The sequence below is a fragment of the Trichosurus vulpecula genome, chromosome 8, assembly GCF_011100635.1.
Source record: "Trichosurus vulpecula isolate mTriVul1 chromosome 8, mTriVul1.pri, whole genome shotgun sequence".
In the NCBI taxonomy this organism is placed as follows: domain Eukaryota; kingdom Metazoa; phylum Chordata; class Mammalia; order Diprotodontia; family Phalangeridae; genus Trichosurus; species Trichosurus vulpecula.
The window spans coordinates 140,439,183-140,461,948 of NC_050580.1; the positions used below are offsets into that span (position 1 = coordinate 140,439,183).

The following is a 22,766-nucleotide window of genomic DNA, read 5'->3' on the forward strand; positions in this document are numbered from 1 at the left end:
TGCGGCTCACACTGGGCTCTGCTCTGTTCACAGCTCCGTGGGATAGACCTTACCCCGCGACCATCCAGGCTGTCCTAAGCTGGAGCCCTCCTTCCCTCTGCTATTTCATGGGTTCTGCAGTTCTAGAATTTGTTCAGAGCCAGTTTTTATAGTTGTTTGGAGAGACTTGGGGGGAGCTCACACAAATCCCTGCTTTCCAACAACTCCCATCTTGGCTCCCCTATTCCTGTTGTATGTATTCTTGACCTATAGCCAAATATTTATTTAAAATTCATGTTTTATCTTTTAAAAGTTATCTATTCATATCCTTGAACCATTGGGGCTGACTGTTCTCCCTTTCAAATTGTATCCCTTCTTTTTAAACTCTGGCTACTCACTTTTTTTTTCTTTTTCATGAAGGTTTTTTTCTTGTATTATAATCTTTTTTGTTTTTGTTTTTTTGGCAGGGCAGTTGGTAAAGTGACTTGCCCAAGGTCACACAGCTAGTAAATGTGTCAAGTGTCTGATGCTGGATTTGAACTCAGGTCCTCCCCACTCCAGGGCCAGTGCTGTACTCACTGTACCACCTAGCTGCCCCTAATCTTTTTCTTCAAGGCCCAACTCAACTAATTTCATAAAGTTTTCATCGATTTTCTTGAATCAGCATGTCTAAGCAACCCCATGGGGCTTCTCCCCCACCCCCATAAATCTGCAAATCCCCTCCAAGATAAATAATGTCCTTCTTGAATACTAGTACTTTCTAGTCATTTACATATTTTATTCTTTCCCTCCCCTTATTTTGAGGGACAAGACAAGATTCTCTTATTTTCTTGTATCCCCTTGTAGCAGTTTACATGTGTCATTGAATTCAATAACTGTTAATCTGAGATTTACATGGCAAAAATGTTATAGGGTGGTGACTACATTCCTGAGGTACATTAATGATTAGTTGGGTTTTTGTCAGCTTTACCATAAAACATAATTACCATTTTGGGATTTTAACTAATGGGATTATAAATGAATGTTTGAAATACAACCTGTTTATGAGCATCTGTATTTCCAGTAATTTTGGTGGCATCTTCAAAAGTTGAGTAACATTTTTTTCCTTCACTAGAAAGCGAACCTAGAGATGCTGGCACTGACCAGCGGAGCTCAGGAATTATACGTCTTCATACTATTAAGCAAATTATTGATCGGGTAAGTTGTAGAAATCAATAATTCATTTCTGTCACATCAATGAGAAGCATAATGGTTATCATCATAATAAAAAGCTAGCATATATTTAGCACTTTAAGGTTTGCAAAGCACTTGACAAATATTATCTCATTTTATCCTTAAAACTACCTTGGGTTCTGTTATTATTACATATTTTCCACATGAGGAAACTGAGACAGAGAGGTTAAATGACCTTCCTAGGGTCACACAGCTAGAAAATGTCTGCGGCTGTATTTGACCTCAAATCTTAACCTTGAATAACAACTAAATTTTGTACTTACCGTGTTATATGTGAATTTTGACTACTTTAGGTAGTGTTTATGTGATGTATATCATTCTAACATTTTTATTCAAGGAATGGATATTGCTGGTATATCTTTTCCCCAGATTACATCATGACATTTAGGTGAGGTATTTAATTTTGCTTCAGCTACACACAACTTTTATTATAAGTAGCTTTAAGATGAACTATTTTAGAGTTTATTTAGTAAGATGCAATTTTAATTCTACTACTCATTGCATGAAATTAGCTCTTTATCCTGTATTTAAAATAAATAATAGTGACACGATGATTGTGCTAAGATTGTTTAATTTTGCAGTCTGGTGATTTTACAGTTATGGAATCTTTACATTCTTTGCCTAGAGTATCATTTTCTGAATTAGTAGTTCTTTGAAGACAGCTACATATCTGGAGTCATGATTTTTTTTTTCCTTATGCAGGATAAACATGCTTTATTAGATGTAACACCAAATGCTGTTGACCGTCTAAATTATGCACAGTGGTATCCCATTGTGGTATTCCTCAACCCTGATTCTAAGCAGGGCGTTAAAACAATGAGAATGCGATTGTGTCCAGAATCACGAAAGAGTGCCAGAAAATTATATGAACGATCCCATAAACTTCGTAAAAATAATCATCATCTTTTTACAAGTGAGTACACTCAAGAAAACTTGAAAAGCCAGTTATTAAAAAGTTCTTCATAAAGAGTTTACCTAATTAGGCACACTTCTTTATAACAAAATTTATTCTTCTGTGTATTTCTTGGCTTCCAGAAATTTATCATCGATCTTATCCTAACAATATCAACCACTTTTTCAAGGGAAATAGCGTTTCATAATTGGGGCACTCAGGTGGGCAGTTAACTTTCTTTGCAAACACTCTGATCTATCTTGCAAGTAATATAATATCTCCTTTTGGTGGTTGAGCTGAAAGCAGACCTTACATCTGAACTTCTGCATTCTTACTATCCATGAGACCAAATTAATACCTTGTTATTTTCAGCTACTATTAATTTAAATTCAATGAATGATGGTTGGTATGGAGCACTGAAAGAAGCCATTCAGCAACAGCAAAACCAGCTGGTTTGGGTTTCGGAGGGAAAGGTAAGAAACCTCACTAATACTTTTTTGAAAGTTTGTCCTGTATTTCAGGATTTTGTAGTTTTGATGTCTCTAAGTTGCTATATCATGTAAGTGATAGTAATTCGAGGGGAAGGGTTGGGGAAGCAAGGAATAAACTTCGGTTCAGTTAGAGACAAAAAAAAAATTGTGTGTGATGTAAGATGTTTAAGCTACCTTTACTGGGTTTTGAAACTAACAGCTTGAGAATTCTAATTAGTCCATTCATTGATATCTCATTAAAAGGTCTCAGACCATGTATTTGAGAGACCAGCTTTATCACTATATTCATATTAAATACTTTTTTAAATTGTCTTTAATTTGTTTTATACAAAATCTTGATGGGCATTCATTTTCAAAATAAATTTAATGTTTTCCCCAACTAAAAGCAAAGTAACTTTTTAGTTTCTTTTGCCATCTTTCTTTCATGTGGTCCTGACAGTGCAGTATAATAGCTTTGTCAGTTTTCCTTAAGCTTAGTTTATAGATGATAAGGGGAGATTGTGGGTATCTCTGTGTTTTGTTTTGTTTTTGTTTTTGGGTTTGTGGGGTTTTTGTTGTTGTTTTATTGTTGTGATGGTGGTGCTATTTTGCCCAACTCTGTTCCCCCTCCACTCCTCACCCTCCTCCTGGGCATGGACCCTATTTTCCTCTACCTGGCTGTTTGTCTACAGGAGCTCTGGCAGTGCATGCTGCATGTTTAAGACAACAGTGCCTATTCAGAAAAATATACAGCCTTTGCAAGAAAATATTATAAAAGTTTCACATTTAGAAATAATAGTGTACATGATAATATTTCAGAACTAGGGTTTTTCTTCTGCCAGTTTAGGGGTTACAAGTAGTTCATGTAGATAAGATAAGGTTGAGTAACTGACATTTCAGGTAGGACATTGTACACAGTGAAAACTAAGTGGAAGAAACCACTTCACCACTTTTATGACAACACTTTGACTCTCACAGCACTCAGTAAAAATGATTGTCATCATATTCTTAGTGTTATGACATTAGTATCTGAGATAACGTTATTATAACATTCTCCTCATCCAGTGATAATAGAAAATGGAGCCTCATTTGTGCAGATGAATTCTTTAAAGGCATCTGCTGGGAAAATATATTTAAATAAAATTGCAGACAATACATATGCTTAGAATTGTTGCTAGTAAAAACTCCTTTCAATTTTCCGTAACTTCTTCTTCTGAGGTTATGATGAGCTTCCTACTTTGCTATCCCTGAGTTTCCTCTTTTCATCCTTATAAAATGAATTGAATCTTTTATCATTATGATAATTTCAAAAATTAGAATATATTAAATTCATAAATGTTTAGATCAAGTTTCATTTTGCTTGTATCCACTTAGACGTCTTCAAGGTGAATGTATGATTTTCCCACTTAAAAATACTTCAAGTAACATTGACTTCCCTGTCAAAGTTTCAGAAACCTATAGAGTGTTCTTTCCTGTTATATCTGAAATAGTCTTATGGTCACCCAATCAAGCCATGAAGAGTCATCGGAATTCCCTTTATTGGATTTCTTAAAAGACATTGGCATGGCAGCATTTCCTGGTTCTAAATCAACCAATGCTTCTTGTTCCCTTCAGTGTCCACAATCTCCATAATTCTTAAGATGATCAGCTACCTCAGGGAACTGAAAACAAATAGTGGGTGGGTGAAGTAGTTAATTCTGAATGATTCTTCCCCCAAGATATTACCACCTGACTGACTGTTGAGGTCACTAGAAAATTGGGAGTTATAGACAATGTAGGTGAACAAACTCTTTTAAGTTTCTTACCTAATACACTGAAGAGCTCTAAGTCTTGTCTAGGCAAGATGGTCTGCTGAAAGCAAGAGCTATGTTGCTACATGGCAGACATTGGTCTAATGTACTAGGGAGGCAGTGCTCAATGTCATGTCCCAGGCTGCCACTTGATGTACACATTCCTGGAGTGCCTGACATAGAATTGGGACTTGTTCTCTTGGAGAATGCCAGTTGATAGAGTTAACCGAGAACCAGTTCTGGCATGGCACAGTGAAGTCTTCAGTTCCATGTTAGATAGCCTACTTGTAGCATTTCACCACTGTAAGAAGGCTTTTTTCACTTTTGTGTACTGCTTCAGATTGTGGAGGATGCCCACTCAACCACCCACTGCCTTTAAAAAGAAAAACAATACTACACCCTGTAGATTCTGCTTCAATATTTAAATGTACCCAGAAGTATCCTCTTTTTGAAGGTGGTGCTTTAATAACTGAATTATGCTATTGAGCCTGGTAAACAGTTTCATATTAACAGCAGTCAGTGACAGGTCGGTGAGTTCAAATTTAAAAAGTACTTTCCCCCTGCATTTCTTATTTTTCTTCTCTTCTATGCTGAAAGAACTTGGAACAGTTGAATCAGTTCATGTCTTAATTACTTGTAAAACAGACCATAATAACTACATTTCTTTTATCTTTTGGAAACTTCTTTTATAAGGAATCATTTATTTCTTCCCAAGTTTATCTCTGGTAGTTCTACTTTTCCCTAATACTTTCTAGAAAACCTTCAAACAGATTTCAGCTTCAACCTTTTTTAAGAGTTGCTTCCTAAAGATAGTACTTTGTTCTGGCTTGAGTAGAGCTATTCCATTGGTTAATGAGAGTTTTTCTTCCATTACTGTTAAATCAGTATGCTGGTGCTTCTGAAAGCTTGCTCCTTGGCATTCCTTTTCTTCCTCATGTCTGGGATAGAAATCCAGTAACGAGGCTTTATAGGCCAGGATGATACAGGGATCCTTCATTGCCTCTTTTGGTTGGGTTCCTAAGACTTGGATTAGCCAACATCTGATTCATCCAAAAGTTTCAGCTAACAAGGATGCTCTGTGTGTCTGCATGTGTGCTTGTACAGTTCTTCTTGACCTTTGCCCATCATAAATTTGAAGCACGTAGATTTGATTTTTCCAGAGGAGAATATCCTTTCCAGCCTCCCCTTGTAAAAATAAAGGTCATCTCTTTTAAAATATTGAATAAAGTTTTTAATTTACTTTTATTTGACCCAGGCGGATGGTGCTACAAGTGATGACCTTGATTTGCATGATGATCGTCTGTCCTACCTGTCAGCTCCAGGTAGTGAATACTCAATGTATAGCACGGACAGTAGACACACTTCTGACTATGAAGACACAGATACAGAAGGTGGGGCCTACACTGATCAAGAACTAGATGAAACTCTTAATGATGAGGTTGGGACTCCCCCGGAGTCTGCAATTACACGGTCCTCTGAGCCTGTAAGAGAGGACTCCTCTGGAATGCATCACGAAAGCCAAACATACCCTCCTTATTCACCACAAGCGCAGCCACAACCAATTCATAGAATAGACTCCCCAGGATTTAAAACAGCCTCTCAACAGGTAAGCAGCAAACATTAAACATTCTCTAGCTGTAGGTGCATTATTCAGTTTTAAAATGTGGGAATTGATGTAAAGAGAGTATATCTATTTTGTCCTTTTTCCAGACAAAGATTAGTAACTAACTTGGATGTGAGAATATTAAGAACTTCTAAGTCTTATAAATGGTTTCACTTAATATAATATATAAAAGTGGTATAATAATTTCCCGAAAGCTAGAATGAGGCAGTAATTTTTTTTCCAGTACACTTAAATGATGTGTACACAACATATATTAAAAACAAAAACTTAAAGTGGAAAGTCAGCAGTGTACCAGAAGCACTATATTTAAAATATTTTAAACACTTCACAGAAAGCAGAAGTCTCATCTGCAGTCCCTTACCCTTCGTCTGAAACACACCCTGCATCAACCTCTGCTGTTAATCCTAATGTAAATCTAACTAATATCCAACTGGAGGAGCCAGTCCCAGCTCCTTACAACTCCTATCAGCCACAACCGGGCCCCTTAACACCACCAAGTACTGAGACATCTCAAATAGTGCTAAGAGACCAAGAACCATCATTGTCGTCGCATGTAGATCCGGCAAAGGTACCTGTGCTGCACTGTTGCACTAACTTGCTGCTGTCCCAAGCTAGCACATGAACGTTTTTTGCTTTGCCCCTTTTAAGGATTCCCTTTGCTTTTTACTATGGGCTTATGTAGCTTAGTGCATTTAAATCAATAAGAATTATTCAATGTTTTAGCTTGCATGGCTTCCAAATGTATACTTATTGTCTAAAAATGGATATTTTCAATCAAAGATTTTTGCTGAATATTTTTATTTCTAAGCTTATTTTTTATTTATTGCCAATTCCTTATCGCTTACCAGAGAACCCTGATGAAAAACCTCACTGAAAATTGTACTGTGCTTTTCTTTATAATTCTTAATTTCAAATATAAAAATCAGATTAAAAAACCCAGCTAATCATAACTTGGGTACTTAAAAGTAGCTAAATTATTTCTTAGTTAGATTTATTTTAGTAAATTCTGATGCCAATGACATCTGCATTTTAAACTTTGGGCTTTCTTCTAATCAAAATAATAACCTAGTAATTGGCTTTTTCCTCTAATCTAAATGTAATCTTTGCAGAAAATAACTTTTTTTCAGGTTCTTCATTTGTTTTATGTAATAAAATTTTACTGGTATTATAAACCAGATATTTACAGCTAAGTTTGTATGTTCTGCATAGGTATATAGAAAAGAACAATATGCTGAAGAACCACCAAGACAAAATTATGTTATGAAACAGCTGCCTGTTAACCACCCAGTGCAGAGACAGGAAAAAGAATCTAATTTGAGCTATGAACCTCAACCTCCTTATTCAGAAAAACAATCCAGTAGAGATATTGAACCACCTGCATTTAAGTATGATTCCACCAACTATGCAGATCAGTTGTCTCGAAGCTATGACCCTCGCCTACATTATGATGATCATCGCACACCTTCTTATGAAGACCAGTGGTCATATTATGATGACAAACAGCCTTACCCACCAAGGCCTTCCTTTGATAATCAGCACCCTCGAGACTTTGACCCTCGACAGCATCCTGATGAGGCTTCAGAACGTGCTTATTTTCCAGTACAACCTCGTTTTGAAGAACCAGCACCAGTATCTTATGATAGTAGGTCACGCTATGAACAGCCCCCTAAAAACTCTAATCTACGATATGAAGAACAGCCAACTTCTGGATATGATATTCATGGTAGATATAAATCAGAAGCACAGCCTTACTCTTCAGCAGTGTCCAAATCTTCTGAAGCCAAGCAGTATTTTGATCCGTACTCTCGAAGTTATGAACAAGTACCACCACAAGGGTTTAATGCCAAAGCAGGGCATTACGAACCTTCTTCCCATGGTTCTACAGGTGTTCCTTCATCTCAAAAGACAGAAGTACTCCCTTCAAACACTAAACCACTTCCACCACCACCTACTATAATTGAAGATGAGGAAGATCCAGCAATGAAACCACAATCTGTGCTTACTAGGGTCAAAATGTTTGAAAACAAAAGGTCAGCATCATTAGAAAGTAAGAAGGACACTAATGACACAGCTACTATTAAGGTAAATATGTAAAAAAAGGGGGGGGATTTTTATTACTACTTTATTATTATTGTCACTTAATATAAAAGTAGTTTTAAAATGTCTTTTATTTTCTGTTCTCAAACCTTGAAGTTTAGTAACTTCAAAGACATAATTTGTCATCTTTTTCCCTCCCTATAGCCCCCAGAAATAGCACCTAAACCTGCAATTGCTCCCATCAGTGGTCCAAAATCTGCTTCTCAAAATCAGTTCAGTGAGCATGATAAAACACTGTACAGGTGGGTATAGTGCCATTTAATAAAATGTTTGGGTTATGGTTTAAAACTACATTTTTGTTATTTATGCATTCAGTTCAATAAGACCACTTTTATGCTTGTTAGTGTAGGACTAGGAACTGAATCTGTGATTTCATTGATAAGGCACCTTCTCCACAACTTAGTGCTAGGGAGTTGCTTAGAGCATAAATTTAAGTAACATAGCCAGTATATCTTAGAGGCAGGAATTAATTTAGATCTTTCTGGCTCTAAGGCCCAGCTGCTCTATAGTTCCTCTCTTAGTATCGTGAAAGGGGAAAAAAATGAGATGAAAAGAAACTTGTATGGCTAAAATAAAAGTCAACTGCCCTTATAGTCAGTTGTCTTAAGTATGGGATAGGTTAGGCAGAGAAGGTAAAAGTCTAATTAGCAACCCTTAAACTGTTAGAAAAATGCCTTGCTTTTTAAGTGAGGAAATTATACTCTACAAGAGGTTTCTGGCTAATAAGCCTTTTATGGCTCTAGTTTGGAAAACAATTTTAAAATAAATTTGGGTTTCTTCCAGACACTGATGTATTTCACAAAATTTACTTTAGATCTTTATACTCTATTTTATTCTTTCTAGACTACACTCTGTATTTTCCTGCCTGCTTAAAGTTTATCAAATGCAAATTAACATTTCTTTGAGTCATCATTATAGGCATGAATACAACATAGGACAATGTAATTAGTGTTGCCCTTGTGGTCTATTTGTCATTTGTAATAAATGATCACAAGATTATGGTCCAGACCTTATATGTTAACATACCTTTGGCAACATTCTTAACAATTTGCTTTTAGACTATCACTGGTCACTTCTTCCTATTGTCATTATACTTCTAGAAACATCTTCCCCTTTGAACTGCTTCTAATGTGCTACAAATAGGAAAACAGAAAGCCTGGCTTGTTATGATTGTGTCTGAAATAGGCAAAAATCTGGTAGGCATTTATGAGTAAAGTGCTTGAGTTTGAATCTTTGGACTTTGTGACATATATCTTGGTTGCTTGAGCCTTCTAGTTCTTTAGGAAGGTGCTGGGAACTTGAAGTTAACAGGTGTATAAGGTATTTTATACATTCATTTGATTTTAAAGAGAATAGGATATGCTGCAGTAGCCTATCTTCCAGCTCTATATCTGTATCTTTGAAATTTTCATTCTAAATTTTACATCATAACCTTGAGTTTGAGTGATTTATATGATCATGTACTAGGTCCCCAGAACCACAGAAACCTCAGATGAAAGCACCTGAAGATATTGTTCGTTCAAATCACTATGATCCTGAGGAAGATGAGGAATATTATCGAAAACAACTTTCATATTTTGATCGAAGGAGTTTTGAAAACAAACCTTCAGCACAGCTTCCTGCCAGCCACCTCATAGAGTCTGCCAAACCAATTCATTCTTCAAATCAACTAAATTTTTCTAGTTATTCTAAGTAAGTTACTTAGCTTGAGATGATATAAATAAGCTATCATCGTGTAAGATTATATTTGTCAGGAGGATTATAGTAGATGGAGAAGTCGTGTGCTTTTCAATAAGCTTTAAAAATATAACTATATAGATAGCTTGTTTTTTGGGGGGTTTTAGAGCGCCATGAAGAGTTTATTTTAAACTGTGGTCTAAAAAGGTAACATTCAGCTTGTAGTAGAAAGAATTTGTAAGTAAAATCCACACACAGAATGCATAGGTAAAGTTCTTTCTTTTTCTTAAAACATAGGGATATGTGGGTGGGGCATAGAATACACAACCATAATTCTTTTGTCAGGGCCTTATTGCATTTGTAGGGCCAGTATTTTTCAATTAAAAAAAATATTATTTTTAGAAGAGTATTGATAGGAAGCAGCATGATGTAGGGAAAAGAATGCTGACTCTGGGGTCAGAGGACCTAGATTCAGATCCCTCCTGACGTTTAGTCCTTGTGTGACCCTGTGCAAGTTACTGAACCTCTGGATCATACTTTCCTATTGGTGAAATGAGAAGGTTGGGCTAGAGAGCCCCTGAGCAGTCTTAACGAGGTGGCTTATTGAGTAGCGTAGCTGTGGGACTCTGGACAAGTCACTTAACATTTCACCACTTGTTTCTCCAGGTGTAAAATAAAAGGGGGGGTGAAGAAACATCATCAAGATTGAATGAGATGTTACGTATGTGCATGTGTCTGTGCATGCGCGCGTGTGCGCACGCGCACACACACACACACACACCCACCCACCCTTGGCAAAATTTAACATGCTGTATCAGTGCTCCTGTCATTATTTTTATCATCCTATGATTTTTTTTCCCCTCCTGTGTCTTCTCCCATGACATTTTTAGTGCAGAAAAAGAATCATAAAGAAGGGTAGAATTAGATGAAATAATGCTTCACACAAGTGATATGGGGAGTAAAGTTATAGTGAATACTGTCCTACTTTCATTGTTGGAAGAGCCAGGCTCAGTGTTAGAGAAGAAGAAAAACACATACAGGTTATTAAACTTTAGGAATTATGCAAAGATGTAAATTTGTCATTTGGGTTCATGTATAGTTGTGGGTAAGGGTATATAGTGTAGAATCTATTGAAAATACACCTAAAATTTTTCTCATCTTAAAGTTTGAATCATATCTCATTTTGAAAATGTCTAGGAAGAATTGGTGCCAGAAACAGTCAGTTTTTAATGTGTGTTTTTAAAATTTGCAAATGTGTGGTCATCTTAGTAAGATGGCTGTTGCAGGCACTTTGCTATTTATTCATTTGCTTATGTGCAATTTGTTTCTGCATCCTTAAATGCGCATTCATTTCTTTGCAGCATTTTTCCTTTTAATTAAGCAATTGACTCAGTTATTCACTGCTTGATTATCCTCAGTGTTTTTCCCCCCTTTTTTGCCTGCTTTTTTGCCCACTTGACTACTTACTTTGTGTACTTGAACATATAACACTTTGCTGGATGAAAGGATGAATATGAAATTTGCCCACTATACTATTCAGTTTTGGGAGTAGCTGAGGAGCTAAAGTATTCTGATAGGGTCACTAAAGTGTGGGGGTGTGTGTGTGTGTGTGTGTAGGTGTGTAGAGAGAGAGAGACATACATACACACACACACACAATAGTAATCTCTCTGGACAAATGAGTGTTAGCTATATTTTTTATAGGCCAAATGCTGCTTAGAAAGCAGTATTGCAGTTATTGATGGTTTTAGTGTTTGAAAATGACAATTTAGACCATCTCATAAAATTTTATTAGAATGACTTGTTTTTCTTTCGTTCTTCTATTGCATTTGCTTTGCTATCACCTAGATTTCTTGGCTCTTACACTAGCTATGACTACTTGAAAAGGAACATCAAGTGGTAAGATTGGCATTAATGTGAGGATGTTTTTAAGGTGTCCTCCCCCTGTGGCTTTTGTCATTGGCATTATGTGCACTTTCAGACTTTAAAGTCATTTTCAAATTTTTCTAGTCTAAATATCAATGAAAGCCAAATAACTTTTTAAATTTGCAACTAATCGTTAGCTTGAAGTTCCTTGGGACAAATCTACTTTGTCACATGTAAACACGAAGACGTTGTTTGATGTAAGCGTGAAACTGTAGTTCTTAATAAATAATCTGTTTGTGCACATAAAACTAGTGAAGTTTAGGCTGATTGTTTCTAAGGTTTAGATGGCATGGTTGCAATTATGAGTTTCTTCAGATAATTTCTATTAAATGTGCATTTTCGTATTATGTATTTGTGATTAGCATTTTATTGGGGGAGGGAAAGTAAAATAGGCATAATTTAACTTAAATGAGCCTTGTAAATCAAACCAGTATCTTTACCCAGAAAACCTTAAAATATCTCTACAGGAATATGGGTAGGATGAAACTGACCAAACAGAGCCAGTATTATTTATTTGTTTTGCACTCCTGATAGCATTGGGTATTGTATAAAAGAGGATGTTCTTCGTATATTGGTTATTTTCTGACTACATAGAGGTTTAAGGATTGAGGTCTCTTCCCTATCTTCATAATCTGAGCCAGTAGAGACTTGGGTCTAATGAAAATTAAATCATTAATGAAGGATCATTCCTGTGCAAGATATTTGCAAGGCTTGCTTAAGGCATATTTATTGAGAAACAACAAATTGTATGATGAGAGAGTCACAGTTTTCAAGTATACTCAGAATTTCATCTGCCTTTTGGTTGCCATCTTCTGGATTGTTTTACTGATATTCTTAAAAGTACTTGTATTGTCTTGACTTCTTTTGTACTTCAAATGATTGACATTGTATTTAGACTTTGTATAGAGCATCTCCCAAAGCTCATAGGAAGAAATTTTTTAAAAAGCTATACTATAAGGAAAAAAGTGACAGTTGTGAACATTTGAAGCTTGTTTGGCCAAATGTGCAATTCTGACTATTACCATTTTCCTCTTTAATATTTTAACAGGGGAAAGCCTATTGAAACTGATATTATGGATAGATCTTTTGGTGAAAAACGCTATGAATCAGCTCAAGTTACTCCTCCACCACCTCCACCTCCTTCACAATATAGCCAGCCTTCTCAGCCTATTACCAACTCTTCACTGTCTCTTCATACACACCCTAAGGGACTCCTTTCTGAAGGTAATAAGATTAAAAAGCTGGATTAAAAATTTGATGTTTACCTTGTATAAACTAATTTCCCACTAAGTTTCGAGCGGTAATATTACATTTTCAAGTCAGTGATAGGATAAATATCTTACTGAAAATACACTTTGTCAGCATAAGTTTATTAGACTATACTTTTTGTTGGTTATGAGAGTAGCCATTTGTTTTGGGGTATGACCAGATTTATTGTGGGTTTTTTTAATGTGCCAAAAAAAAATGAGTTACCTTAGTGCTGTTATTTTAGCCTTTGTGTAAAATCTCCTTCAGTCAAACATAAGATTACAAAATTAACTCATAATTTCTATCAATAGAAACATATACTCTCATTTCACTGTAAAAAGATATAAAAAATGATGTTTATATGGATAAAAATCACTTAGGATTAATTAGTTGTGCCCTTAGGAATTTGATAAATCCATTGGCTCCTGATTTTCAATTTCAGTGTAAGCTTCATTTCCATATCTCAATTTTTAAAGATTTTAACATTTCTCAATCTTCTGAAAATAGTATCTGATTATCAATTCCATTGAATCCACATATTTTTCTGTGAAGATTAACCTCTTAAATATCCCTCAACAATATATAGTTCACCTTTTAAGAATAAAGAGTGAATGTATCCCCTTTTCACCTCACCACAACTTGAGTGATCAAGGGAAGACTTTTCCCCTCCCAAAATGATAGTACTCATGGTACATAAATGGTTCCATTTCTTTCTCCCTTCCCCTCACCCCAGGCCCTCCCACACATTCCCCTCAAATGTCCACACTTAGCCTATGAACCCTACTTTGACCATTTATTAGACTTCTTGGCATATAAGGAGCCTGTTTTCTCCTAAACAGGGGTCTGAGGAAGAAAGACTTGAAATATCTCATTACTGTCTAATTATTCCCAAAGAGGGAATGGGAGCTCATCTGCTTCTTAAGAGTCATAACATGGCTTTGAACTTGACTTGCAGACCATGGCCCCAAATGATAAGGTGAAATAGGTGGGATACTTGGGCTTGCCAAAAAAGTATTACCAGTTTCAATGAAGTGCTGAGTTATATCTTTGTGTTCTCTTTTTCTTTCTTGTGTTTTATGGATACTTTAAGAAGAAAATCATTGCTCTCATTTTCTATTGACTACTGCTCTGCCTGACTGAAACCCTCTCATATTTTTTTTCTTTTTCAGGGAACTCTTTGTCATTGGACTTTCAGAATTCTTTAGTGTCCAAGCCAGACCCACCTCCATCTCAAAATAAGCCACCAACATTCCGATCTTCAAACCGAGAAGATACTGTTCAGTCTACTTTCTATCCTCAGAAAAGTTTTCCTGACAAAGGCCCAATTAATGGAACTGAACAAACTCAGAAAACAGTTACTCCAGCATATAACCGATTTACACCAAAACCTTATACAAGTTCTGCTAGACCATTTGAACGAAAATTTGAAAGTCCTAAATTCAATCACAATCTTCTGCCAAATGAAACTCAACATAAACTGGAATTGCCACCCAAGGCTCCAAATTCCCCAAAAACGTTTTTGAAAGCACACAGTTCATCACAACCTCCTGACTTTGACAGTGGAGTAGAGACATTCTCTGTTCAGACAGATAGGCCCAAATATCAACCAAATAATATTAGTGCAGTGCCTAAAGCCATTCCTGTAAGGTAAGGATCATTTTTTACCCATTCAAACTTATTAAACTTAGAGCTTTAGGATTTTCCTTTGATTTTTGTGTGAAGCTATAATTTAATGTAGTTAATGTATCCCTACATGGTTTAAGCCTTGCAGTTATAATTTTAACACCACCACTCCCAAACTTTAAAAGAAATAATTGAAAAAGTCTGCCATCCTAAATTTCATTATTGTGAAGGGGCGTGTGTGTTACAAAGCCATTTCTACGTCATGGAATAAATTTTTTATAAATGTTTTTTTCTCATCCTTGTACATGGAATAGTTCTATAATTAGAAGAATTGGATTTTTTTTCCTTGCTAAATAGAATCTACTTAATTCCTAAAACTAAAATCAGAGATCAAGATCTAAGCCACAGAACCCAAAATCTATGAAATATGCTCATTATAATATAATCTAAGGAGACATGCTCATTATACTACTTCTTGCTCTAGTAGGTCCAAAACACCTCATTTTGTTTACCTTAATCATTCAGATGCTTGATGTAGTTCCAAAACAGAATTTTCCATAACTGCATTTCTTTTGAAGTATGGTCTTATATCCATAGCTATTCATGAGTGAGGATTTAATTACATTTCTTTTCTTTCCATTGTTACTTTTGTGCCTTAATTGTTCTTTCATGAGACTGGCAATATTTGCTTTTATGACAAATTTGCTCTATTTCTAGGATAAAAAACTGTTTTCTGGTGCTCTGGCATTAGTTTACACCTAGTATATAATCTTGATTGCCCCAGAACTTAATTCCATGTTATGTTCTTAATTCGATGTTATTTTCTCCTTGCTAGCCTGTGTTTTTCCCCTTTTTTAAAACTTTATTTCAAAACTCACTTCCTTTAAGAATCCTTCCAGGATTCATTCCTGTCCATCCTGAAATCATAACCTCTTACTACAGCTCTCCTTGATTGATTGGTATGTGTATTGACTTTTTAAGTGTTAAGTTTTTTCCGATATGTAAGTTTAGATTGAAAATTTGGTGAATTTCAGGACTTCAGTGTCCCCGAGATATTCCATCATTGGGAGATACATTTAAACGTGAAATAGTAATTTAAGTTCTTATGACTGATAATCTTATAGATATTTTAAATTTTTTTAAAGCTAATTTACTATCAGGTTACTATTTGTCAGATATATACTTTGGATTCTAAAAGCTTTATTATGTACTAATTGATAGAGACTAATTACTTAAAGAAATCAAATTTCTCAAATAAGAACATGTCCTTTTTAACTGTAACATACATATGAGATCAAAGATTTCATAAAAAAAGAAAAAACTTAATTCAGTGGCTCAGTGATATCAATGTGACTACTTCTGTTGGTACACATCCCAACCTTCTTATCTTGTGTAATAAGTGATAAATTAAAGACAAACCCTCAAAATACTCTTTTGTACCACACTCCTTACATATTCATAAACTCTCAGTCAAATGTTCATAAACTCTCAGTCCTTCAGCTTTGGAAGATGACGAGGATGAAGATGGTCACACTGTTGTAGCCACAGCAAGAGGAATTTTTAATAGCAATGGTGGTGTCTTAAGTTCCATAGAAACTGGAGTTAGTATAATTATTCCACAAGGGGCCATCCCTGAAGGAATTGAGCAAGAAATCTATTTCAAAGTGTGCCGAGACAATAGCATCTTACCACCTTTAGATAAAGAAAAGGGTAAGTATATGATATCCCTAAACATTACTCTTGTACTTTTGTTCTATAAGAGGTTACAATCAGTTGTCATGCTAGTTCTATTAAATTTACACACTGAATCCCTTATTATGGAGATTGGGGAGTTAGGAATTTAGTACAGTTGGCTCAGTATTGAATGGTCACATTTTATAAGTAGGGGAAAAAACCCTCAAAACTTGGCAAATCAGAAATATTTGCAAAATAAAGATGTATTATTGTCTCCATTGCCATTTTCCTGAATCATCCCACTTTGTCACATTTATTATATAATAGAATTTAAGGTTCTTGAGGAAAGGAATTATTCTTATCTTTCCATTTTTAGTGCTTACCTTGGTGCCTTGGATAGAGTGCTTGATAAATATTTGTTGAATTTAGATGGTTTACATTTGTACTTTGTGTATAAAAGAACCACTTCCCCCACCTTGCTCCCCAACCCTGCCAGGTTTTCAATAATCATCATTTTCTAAGAAATACATGCCACACATATAAAAGTAAGATATATCAGTTCATCAACCACATAGTTTGATTCACAGTTAAGATAAGCTGGATTTTCCTGATGCACTAATATAATCAGATTAGAATATGAAAAGTAGTCTGAAAGTTCTCATCAAAAATTAGAAATTCTCAATTTAAACCACTGAGCACATTTTTGAATATGTGATTTTGTCATGGTTCGTTGTGATATTAATGTGGCAATTTCATTCTGACCTAGTTGATCATTGTTTTCTAAATATATCAAGTCAACTAATTTCCTTAAAATTTGCCAGAACTTAATGTATCTGATTTTGCATTTGTGTTAAATTGCTTAATAACCACATAATCTTACGTATTTACGTTAATGTTTCCATCAGTCCTAATCTATTAAATCCTCCTAAGTAGTCGATAGTAAACATAAAATGTTATATATAGAAGAATGACCATAAGATATTTTCAAAAGATTATCTTGAAAGCATATATTTTTGTGTATTTTTCATGATATACAGAGTCGACCCATTTTGTCTTTAGAGACCAAATGTAATTTGAGGATGTAGATGGGGCAGTATGTATCAGGAGCCTTGTTATAATTTTCCTCTGAATTTCAGGTGAAACACTGCTCAGCCCTTTGGTTATGTGTGGGCCCCATGGACTAAAATTCCTGAAGCCAGTGGAGCTGCGCTTACCACATTGTGCGTCTATGACTCCTGATGGTTGGTCTTTTGCTCTAAAATCATCCGACTCCTCGTCGGGTATGCTGTCCTTCCTCTGTCCTTTTGGGGCTTTTGGGTGCTTGTCATATGATTGATTCACTGGGCTAATGATCACTGCATAATATTTGCCATCACATTTGATGTCACTTTCCATTTCATTATATAAGCATTTCTAGATTTACTTGCAGTGCAAATATTATCAATCATGAATGGACAAATTGATATGGGTAGGTGAAAAACTTTTTGCCTTTTTCATATTTTGCATATAGGGACTCAATAAATGTTTGTTGAATTGAATTACAATTGATTCAGCAAAGGCACCTTATTTTCAGCTTTTACTTTCTCAGATTGTTAACACAAACGATCTGTTCTGCAAAATTTTCAGGATGCAATGGAAAAATTGAAATAAAGATATGCCTACAAATAATAAAAGTGTATTTGACCAATGCCATGCATTCCCACTTTGGTTTCCTACTTGGTTTCCTTTAAAATTATTTTCTTGTGCAGTCAGATTTACTTTATTTGTTGGATCTAAATGTTTATGCTTCCTCAATCTATAATAGGGCACCAAAGAAAGAAAAAACAAATTTTTATTGGTATTAATATTTTTCTGTCCATTTTTATGAGCTTCTATTACTGAATCTTAATTTCACCTTTTCCATTGCATCATCACACTTTTCAGTATTTTGTTTTTTGCTTAGGAAATAAGGTAACAAATGAGTGTCACCATATGTCTCTTCCCACTAAAGGAACATCTGATACAGAAAAATATCACTAATTCAAACTATTAGCTTTGAATTTTTCATGATTTAAGTGGTCCAGGCTCAAATTGCCTTTTAATGCTGAGGGTTTTATGGTATAAAGATATAGGTATAAAACAACATTTTTGTTAGGAGATTGGTGATGCAGTGGATAACTTCATGTCAAAAAGACTCAAATTCAAGTCCTTCCTCAGATACTAGCTGTGTGACCCTAAGACAAGTCACTTAAACACTCTCAGCCTCAGTTTCCTCATCTGTAAAATGGTGATTATAACAACATCTACCACACAGAGTTAGGAAGACAAAATGTGATAAAATGTAGAAACATTCTAGACACTATTATTATTATTATTATTATTATTATTAGTAGTAGTAGTAGTAGTAGTAGTAGTAATAAAATAGTAGCAAATATTCATATAAAGCTTTAGGGTTTACAGTGTTGTTTTATTTGTTTTGTTTTGGTTTTTTTACAAAGAATTATTACCTTACAACTATTATCCTCATTTTATAGATGAAGAATCTGAGTTGGACAGAGGTTGAGTGATTTACCCAGGGTCACATATCTAGTAGTCTAAGGCAGGATTTGAATTCCAATCTTCCTGACTAGGTTGACCACTATATAATACTGTTTTTAAGCTCCACATGTTTCAGAAATATGCAATTTGTGATTTATGTGTTTATTATCATTTTTATTTATACAGGGTGTCCTAAAGGCTTTTTGAGACACCCAGTATATTGAAGTTTTCCCAGTAGATTCCAACTTTAGCCTAATTTGAATTATTAACTTAGCAATAACTTAATATATTTAAATTTGTTTAAAATTGAAATTTATGTGTTTTGTGTGTGTGTATATGTTTGTGTGTCTCCTATAATTTAGACTACCGTAGACTACTACATGAACATCGTCTAAATAATTCAGATTAGTAAGGTTAAGAAAACATACCTATAAAAGTACTTTGACCTCTAGTACACTGTAGGGACGGACACACACACACACACACACACACACACACACATGCACGCACGCACGCACACACACCCTCTTCAAGTTTTTCCATTGCTTTTTTTAAAATATACTTAACTTATACCCTATAGGTAAGCAAGCCAAAAATTATTATTGACTCTGGATAAAATCTTCTTTTCCAACTTTAACAAAAAATGTTTTCTTTTACTTAGGTGACAATGTTGTTTATTTTTCTTGATATAAAACCAGTAGCCATTTTTACAGACTAATTTTAGTTCCATTGGAAACGAATATAGAAGCACATAGTTGACACTAAAACACCACCCATTCATCTCTAGTGTCAAAGCTCCCTGATTATTTGGAGAGGTTTGTAGTGGTTTCTTCAGTGCCTCAGGTATTCAACTTCTTTGTCAGTTTTTCAATAATCTCAGAACAGTGGGGGTCTTCAAAGGAACCATGTGTTCTTACCCTTAGAGAAGAATTTTTTGGTGTCCTGGAATTGAGAATTCCTTACACTTTTTGGTTTTCATGCACATGAATATGTGGTTTGTAACTTTCAGAGTTCTCTCTTATTTTGTTCATTTTGTAAAGTTTCCTTAAATTTTTAAATGAAAATACATTTCGCTTGATGAGTAGTTAGTCTCAGCTGAATTAAAGCTATGCCTGAGTTGTTCCTATGGAAACTTAAAGGTACTGCTCTGAAATGACAGGCCCCATTTAAATTAAAGAGCAAAAGTCATACATCTGTGCATACAACCACATACACAAGGATTATGGAGAATTCATGTGTTTTAGGTATGTGATGTAAACATACTTGTTTAGTGGTAATAAATGTCCATTTTTTTTTCTCCTTTAGGTGACCCTAAGACCTGGCAGAACAAGTCCCTTCCTGGAGATCCAAATTATCTCGTTGGAGCAAATTGTGTTTCTGTCTTGATTGACCATTTTTAATACTTAACATAGAAACTTGATTAAATAATGTGAAACTGGGTTAGACTTACTGAATTTTAAGTGGAACCACTCTATCAAGTATTATGCTGTTCATAGAAATGATGATGGGACTTGTTAGTATTAAGCATTTTATTTCAGCTTATGATGGTTAGCAAGTACACCCTTGAACCATGGTCAAAAATCATGCCATAAAACTCTGAGGCTATGATGGAAAACTAGTATTGACTGAGGGTAGGGTGGGTATTCTGAATGCATTTTAGTGTTGAATTGGCTTTTGTATTTTTTTAAGGGCACTGGGAACTTTACATTGGTAGATTTCCGTTACATTACCAGCCAGCAGATGAGGGAATCATTTTGGGCTATATTCTTTTTTAACTACACTGGTGTAGAACTACAGCATTTTGGCCTGGGTTTGACAGACACGTAGTTTATTTTGATTTGCACAAGTTATATACACATACACGCGCAAATGCACACATATACACACATATATCCCCTCTTGAAATGCAAAGACATCTGGAGCAAATATCTAGTCTAGTGGGTTTTACAGCAATCTACAGCTAGGGTAATTTGGCAAACAAATTGGCATTGACTTACTGTATGTGAAGACATTTACCTTTTCTTTGAGATGGACACAGAGCATGTGAGACTGGTTCAGTGGCCTATTTGAATCTGTAAATTAACCATTACTACAGACATATTAACCAGCAGGGATGCCTTACCCGTATGTTTTTTTTAATAGTTTTAGATCATTCTAGTTCTGTATGGCTAAGTTTTTGTATGGCTTTTGTGCTTATCTACATAATATATCATGAGAAAGATTGAGGGGAAATGATTGTGAACTTGTTGGTTTGAAACAAAATGTGATCAGAATAGAACCAGAAGAAAATAATGGTATAGGGGAGTTTTTTTCCCCCTTGGGGTGGGGAGGGTTTGCTATGCATTTGAAAATTTATAGATGTTATAAGGATGCTTGTATATAATGCTTGCATACCCTTTTTGTTCTTGGTTTGTAAATTAACTTTTATAAACTTCACCTTTTTTATATATACATATATATAAAACAAGTTTCTTAAAGGATATCTTTGTATTCTCTCCTATACCTTTTGAGCCTTGAACTTTGACATCTTGCAGCAATAAAGCAGCATTTCTATGATAAAATTACAAGGACTTTTTTAGAACAAGAATGCAGAGTTGTTACATTTTTAAGTGCTGCATTTGAAAGATGCATTACTCAAAAATCTCTAGTTTGATTAAATTCTTGAAAAGTATCCCTACTGTAATTTGTGATACAGATGCTGTATTATGTGCCCTAAAATGTATTTTTTTACTAATAGACAATTTATTATGGCACATCAGCACTATTTGTTTAGAATGATATACCACTGCATTCTGTTAATCAATTATATTAGCTCTTCAGGTGTGGCTGATTTTTTTTCTTTGCAGTTATTAAAAAATTCAAATTTCTAAATAAGCAGAATAAAACTTTTTAAAATAATAAAATTCTGGCTTGGACTCTGTTTTAGAAAGTCTTAACATCACTACATCACCACTTAAACTCCCTGCCTCTGGCAGAAAATAAGATTATTTTTATTCTTTACACTCATTAAGCCTATCAATTTTACATACTGAATAAAAGAATCTCAGCTCTTCTCTTTAGTACAGTATTCAGTTGTATGTTTTCTAAGATAAAAGATCTGTCTTTCATGATTCTATCTTATTATCCTGTGGCCATGTTTAAAATTTAATTCTCATTTAGTGTTTTTTTTTGTTTGTTTTGTTTTGTTTTTTGTAATTGGCAGGAAAAAAAAAAAGCACCAGACATGAAGTATACAGTTTTTGCAGGTTCAGTTATATAATCTCAATAGTACATCTGGTACATCCTGTACATAATAGCATTCCCCACTGTACATCCTCAAAAGTATTTATCTAGCTTCCATTTGGAAACCTCTAGCTTGAGGCAGAAAGCTACCACCTTACCAGGGCAGCTCATTACACTTTTGGACAGCCCTCATTATTAGGGATTTTTTTTCTGACAGTAAGTTTAAATTTGCAGCTTTCAATTTTTGCTCTTCATCCTATCTTCTGGAGCCAAACAGAACAAGTCTGGTCCCTTCTCCACTTGACAGCCCTTCAAATATATGAACATGTTATTATGTTCCCTGCTAAGTCGTCTTTATTCCAGGCTAAAGAGGCCCATTTCCTTCAACTAACCCTCATTTGACATGGACTCAAGGCACTTTCACTATCCTAGTTCTAGACACTCTCCAGCTTATCAATAGCCTTCTTAAATTGTAGCCCCAGAACTGAATGTAACATTGCAGAGGACATCCAACAAGGGCAGAATACAGAAATAGTATCACTTAACTGTTTCTAGGAATCTGGTCTTTTTAATATGCATTTTGGCTTTTGTTTTTAAATTTCACAACATCACATTGCAAACTCACTTAGTTTGCAGTTCCCTAAAATTCCCTCATCTTTTTTTAGAACAACTGGTATCAAATCATGCCTCCCTATCTAATGGTTGTGAATTTTTAATCCCAGCTATAACCCTTTATCCTTTTTTTTTCTTTTTGAATTCCATACTTCATTAATATTTTTTTAGTTTTCAGCATT

At 34.9% G+C, this 22,766-nt stretch overlaps 1 protein-coding gene across 6 annotated transcripts in view; it reads left to right on the plus strand.

Annotated features, from left to right (window-relative positions):
• The window catches only part of TJP1 (tight junction protein 1), a 111,556-nt gene extending 89,908 nt beyond the window's left edge, over positions 1-21,648 (plus strand). For 2 of the 6 annotated variants that reach the window (XM_036736959.1, XM_036736961.1), the window contains 13 exons: positions 1,094-1,176; positions 1,915-2,125; positions 2,477-2,577; positions 5,620-5,970; positions 6,320-6,556; positions 7,198-8,070; positions 8,230-8,327; positions 9,553-9,777; positions 12,737-12,912; positions 14,106-14,583; positions 16,052-16,269; positions 17,370-17,513; positions 20,056-21,648. In XM_036736959.1, the coding sequence (XP_036592854.1) occupies positions 1,094-1,176; positions 1,915-2,125; positions 2,477-2,577; positions 5,620-5,970; positions 6,320-6,556; positions 7,198-8,070; positions 8,230-8,327; positions 9,553-9,777; positions 12,737-12,912; positions 14,106-14,583; positions 16,052-16,269; positions 17,370-17,513; positions 20,056-20,150 (3,290 nt within the window). In that variant the 3' untranslated portion in view covers positions 20,151-21,648. The remainder of the gene's footprint in view (positions 1-1,093; positions 1,177-1,914; positions 2,126-2,476; positions 2,578-5,619; positions 5,971-6,319; positions 6,557-7,197; positions 8,071-8,229; positions 8,328-9,552; positions 9,778-12,736; positions 12,913-14,105; positions 14,584-16,051; positions 16,270-17,369; positions 17,514-20,055) is intronic. The other 4 variants (XM_036736960.1, XM_036736962.1, XM_036736963.1 and 1 more) reach the window with 4 other exon arrangements.
• Positions 21,649-22,766: the final 1,118 nt, after the last annotated feature.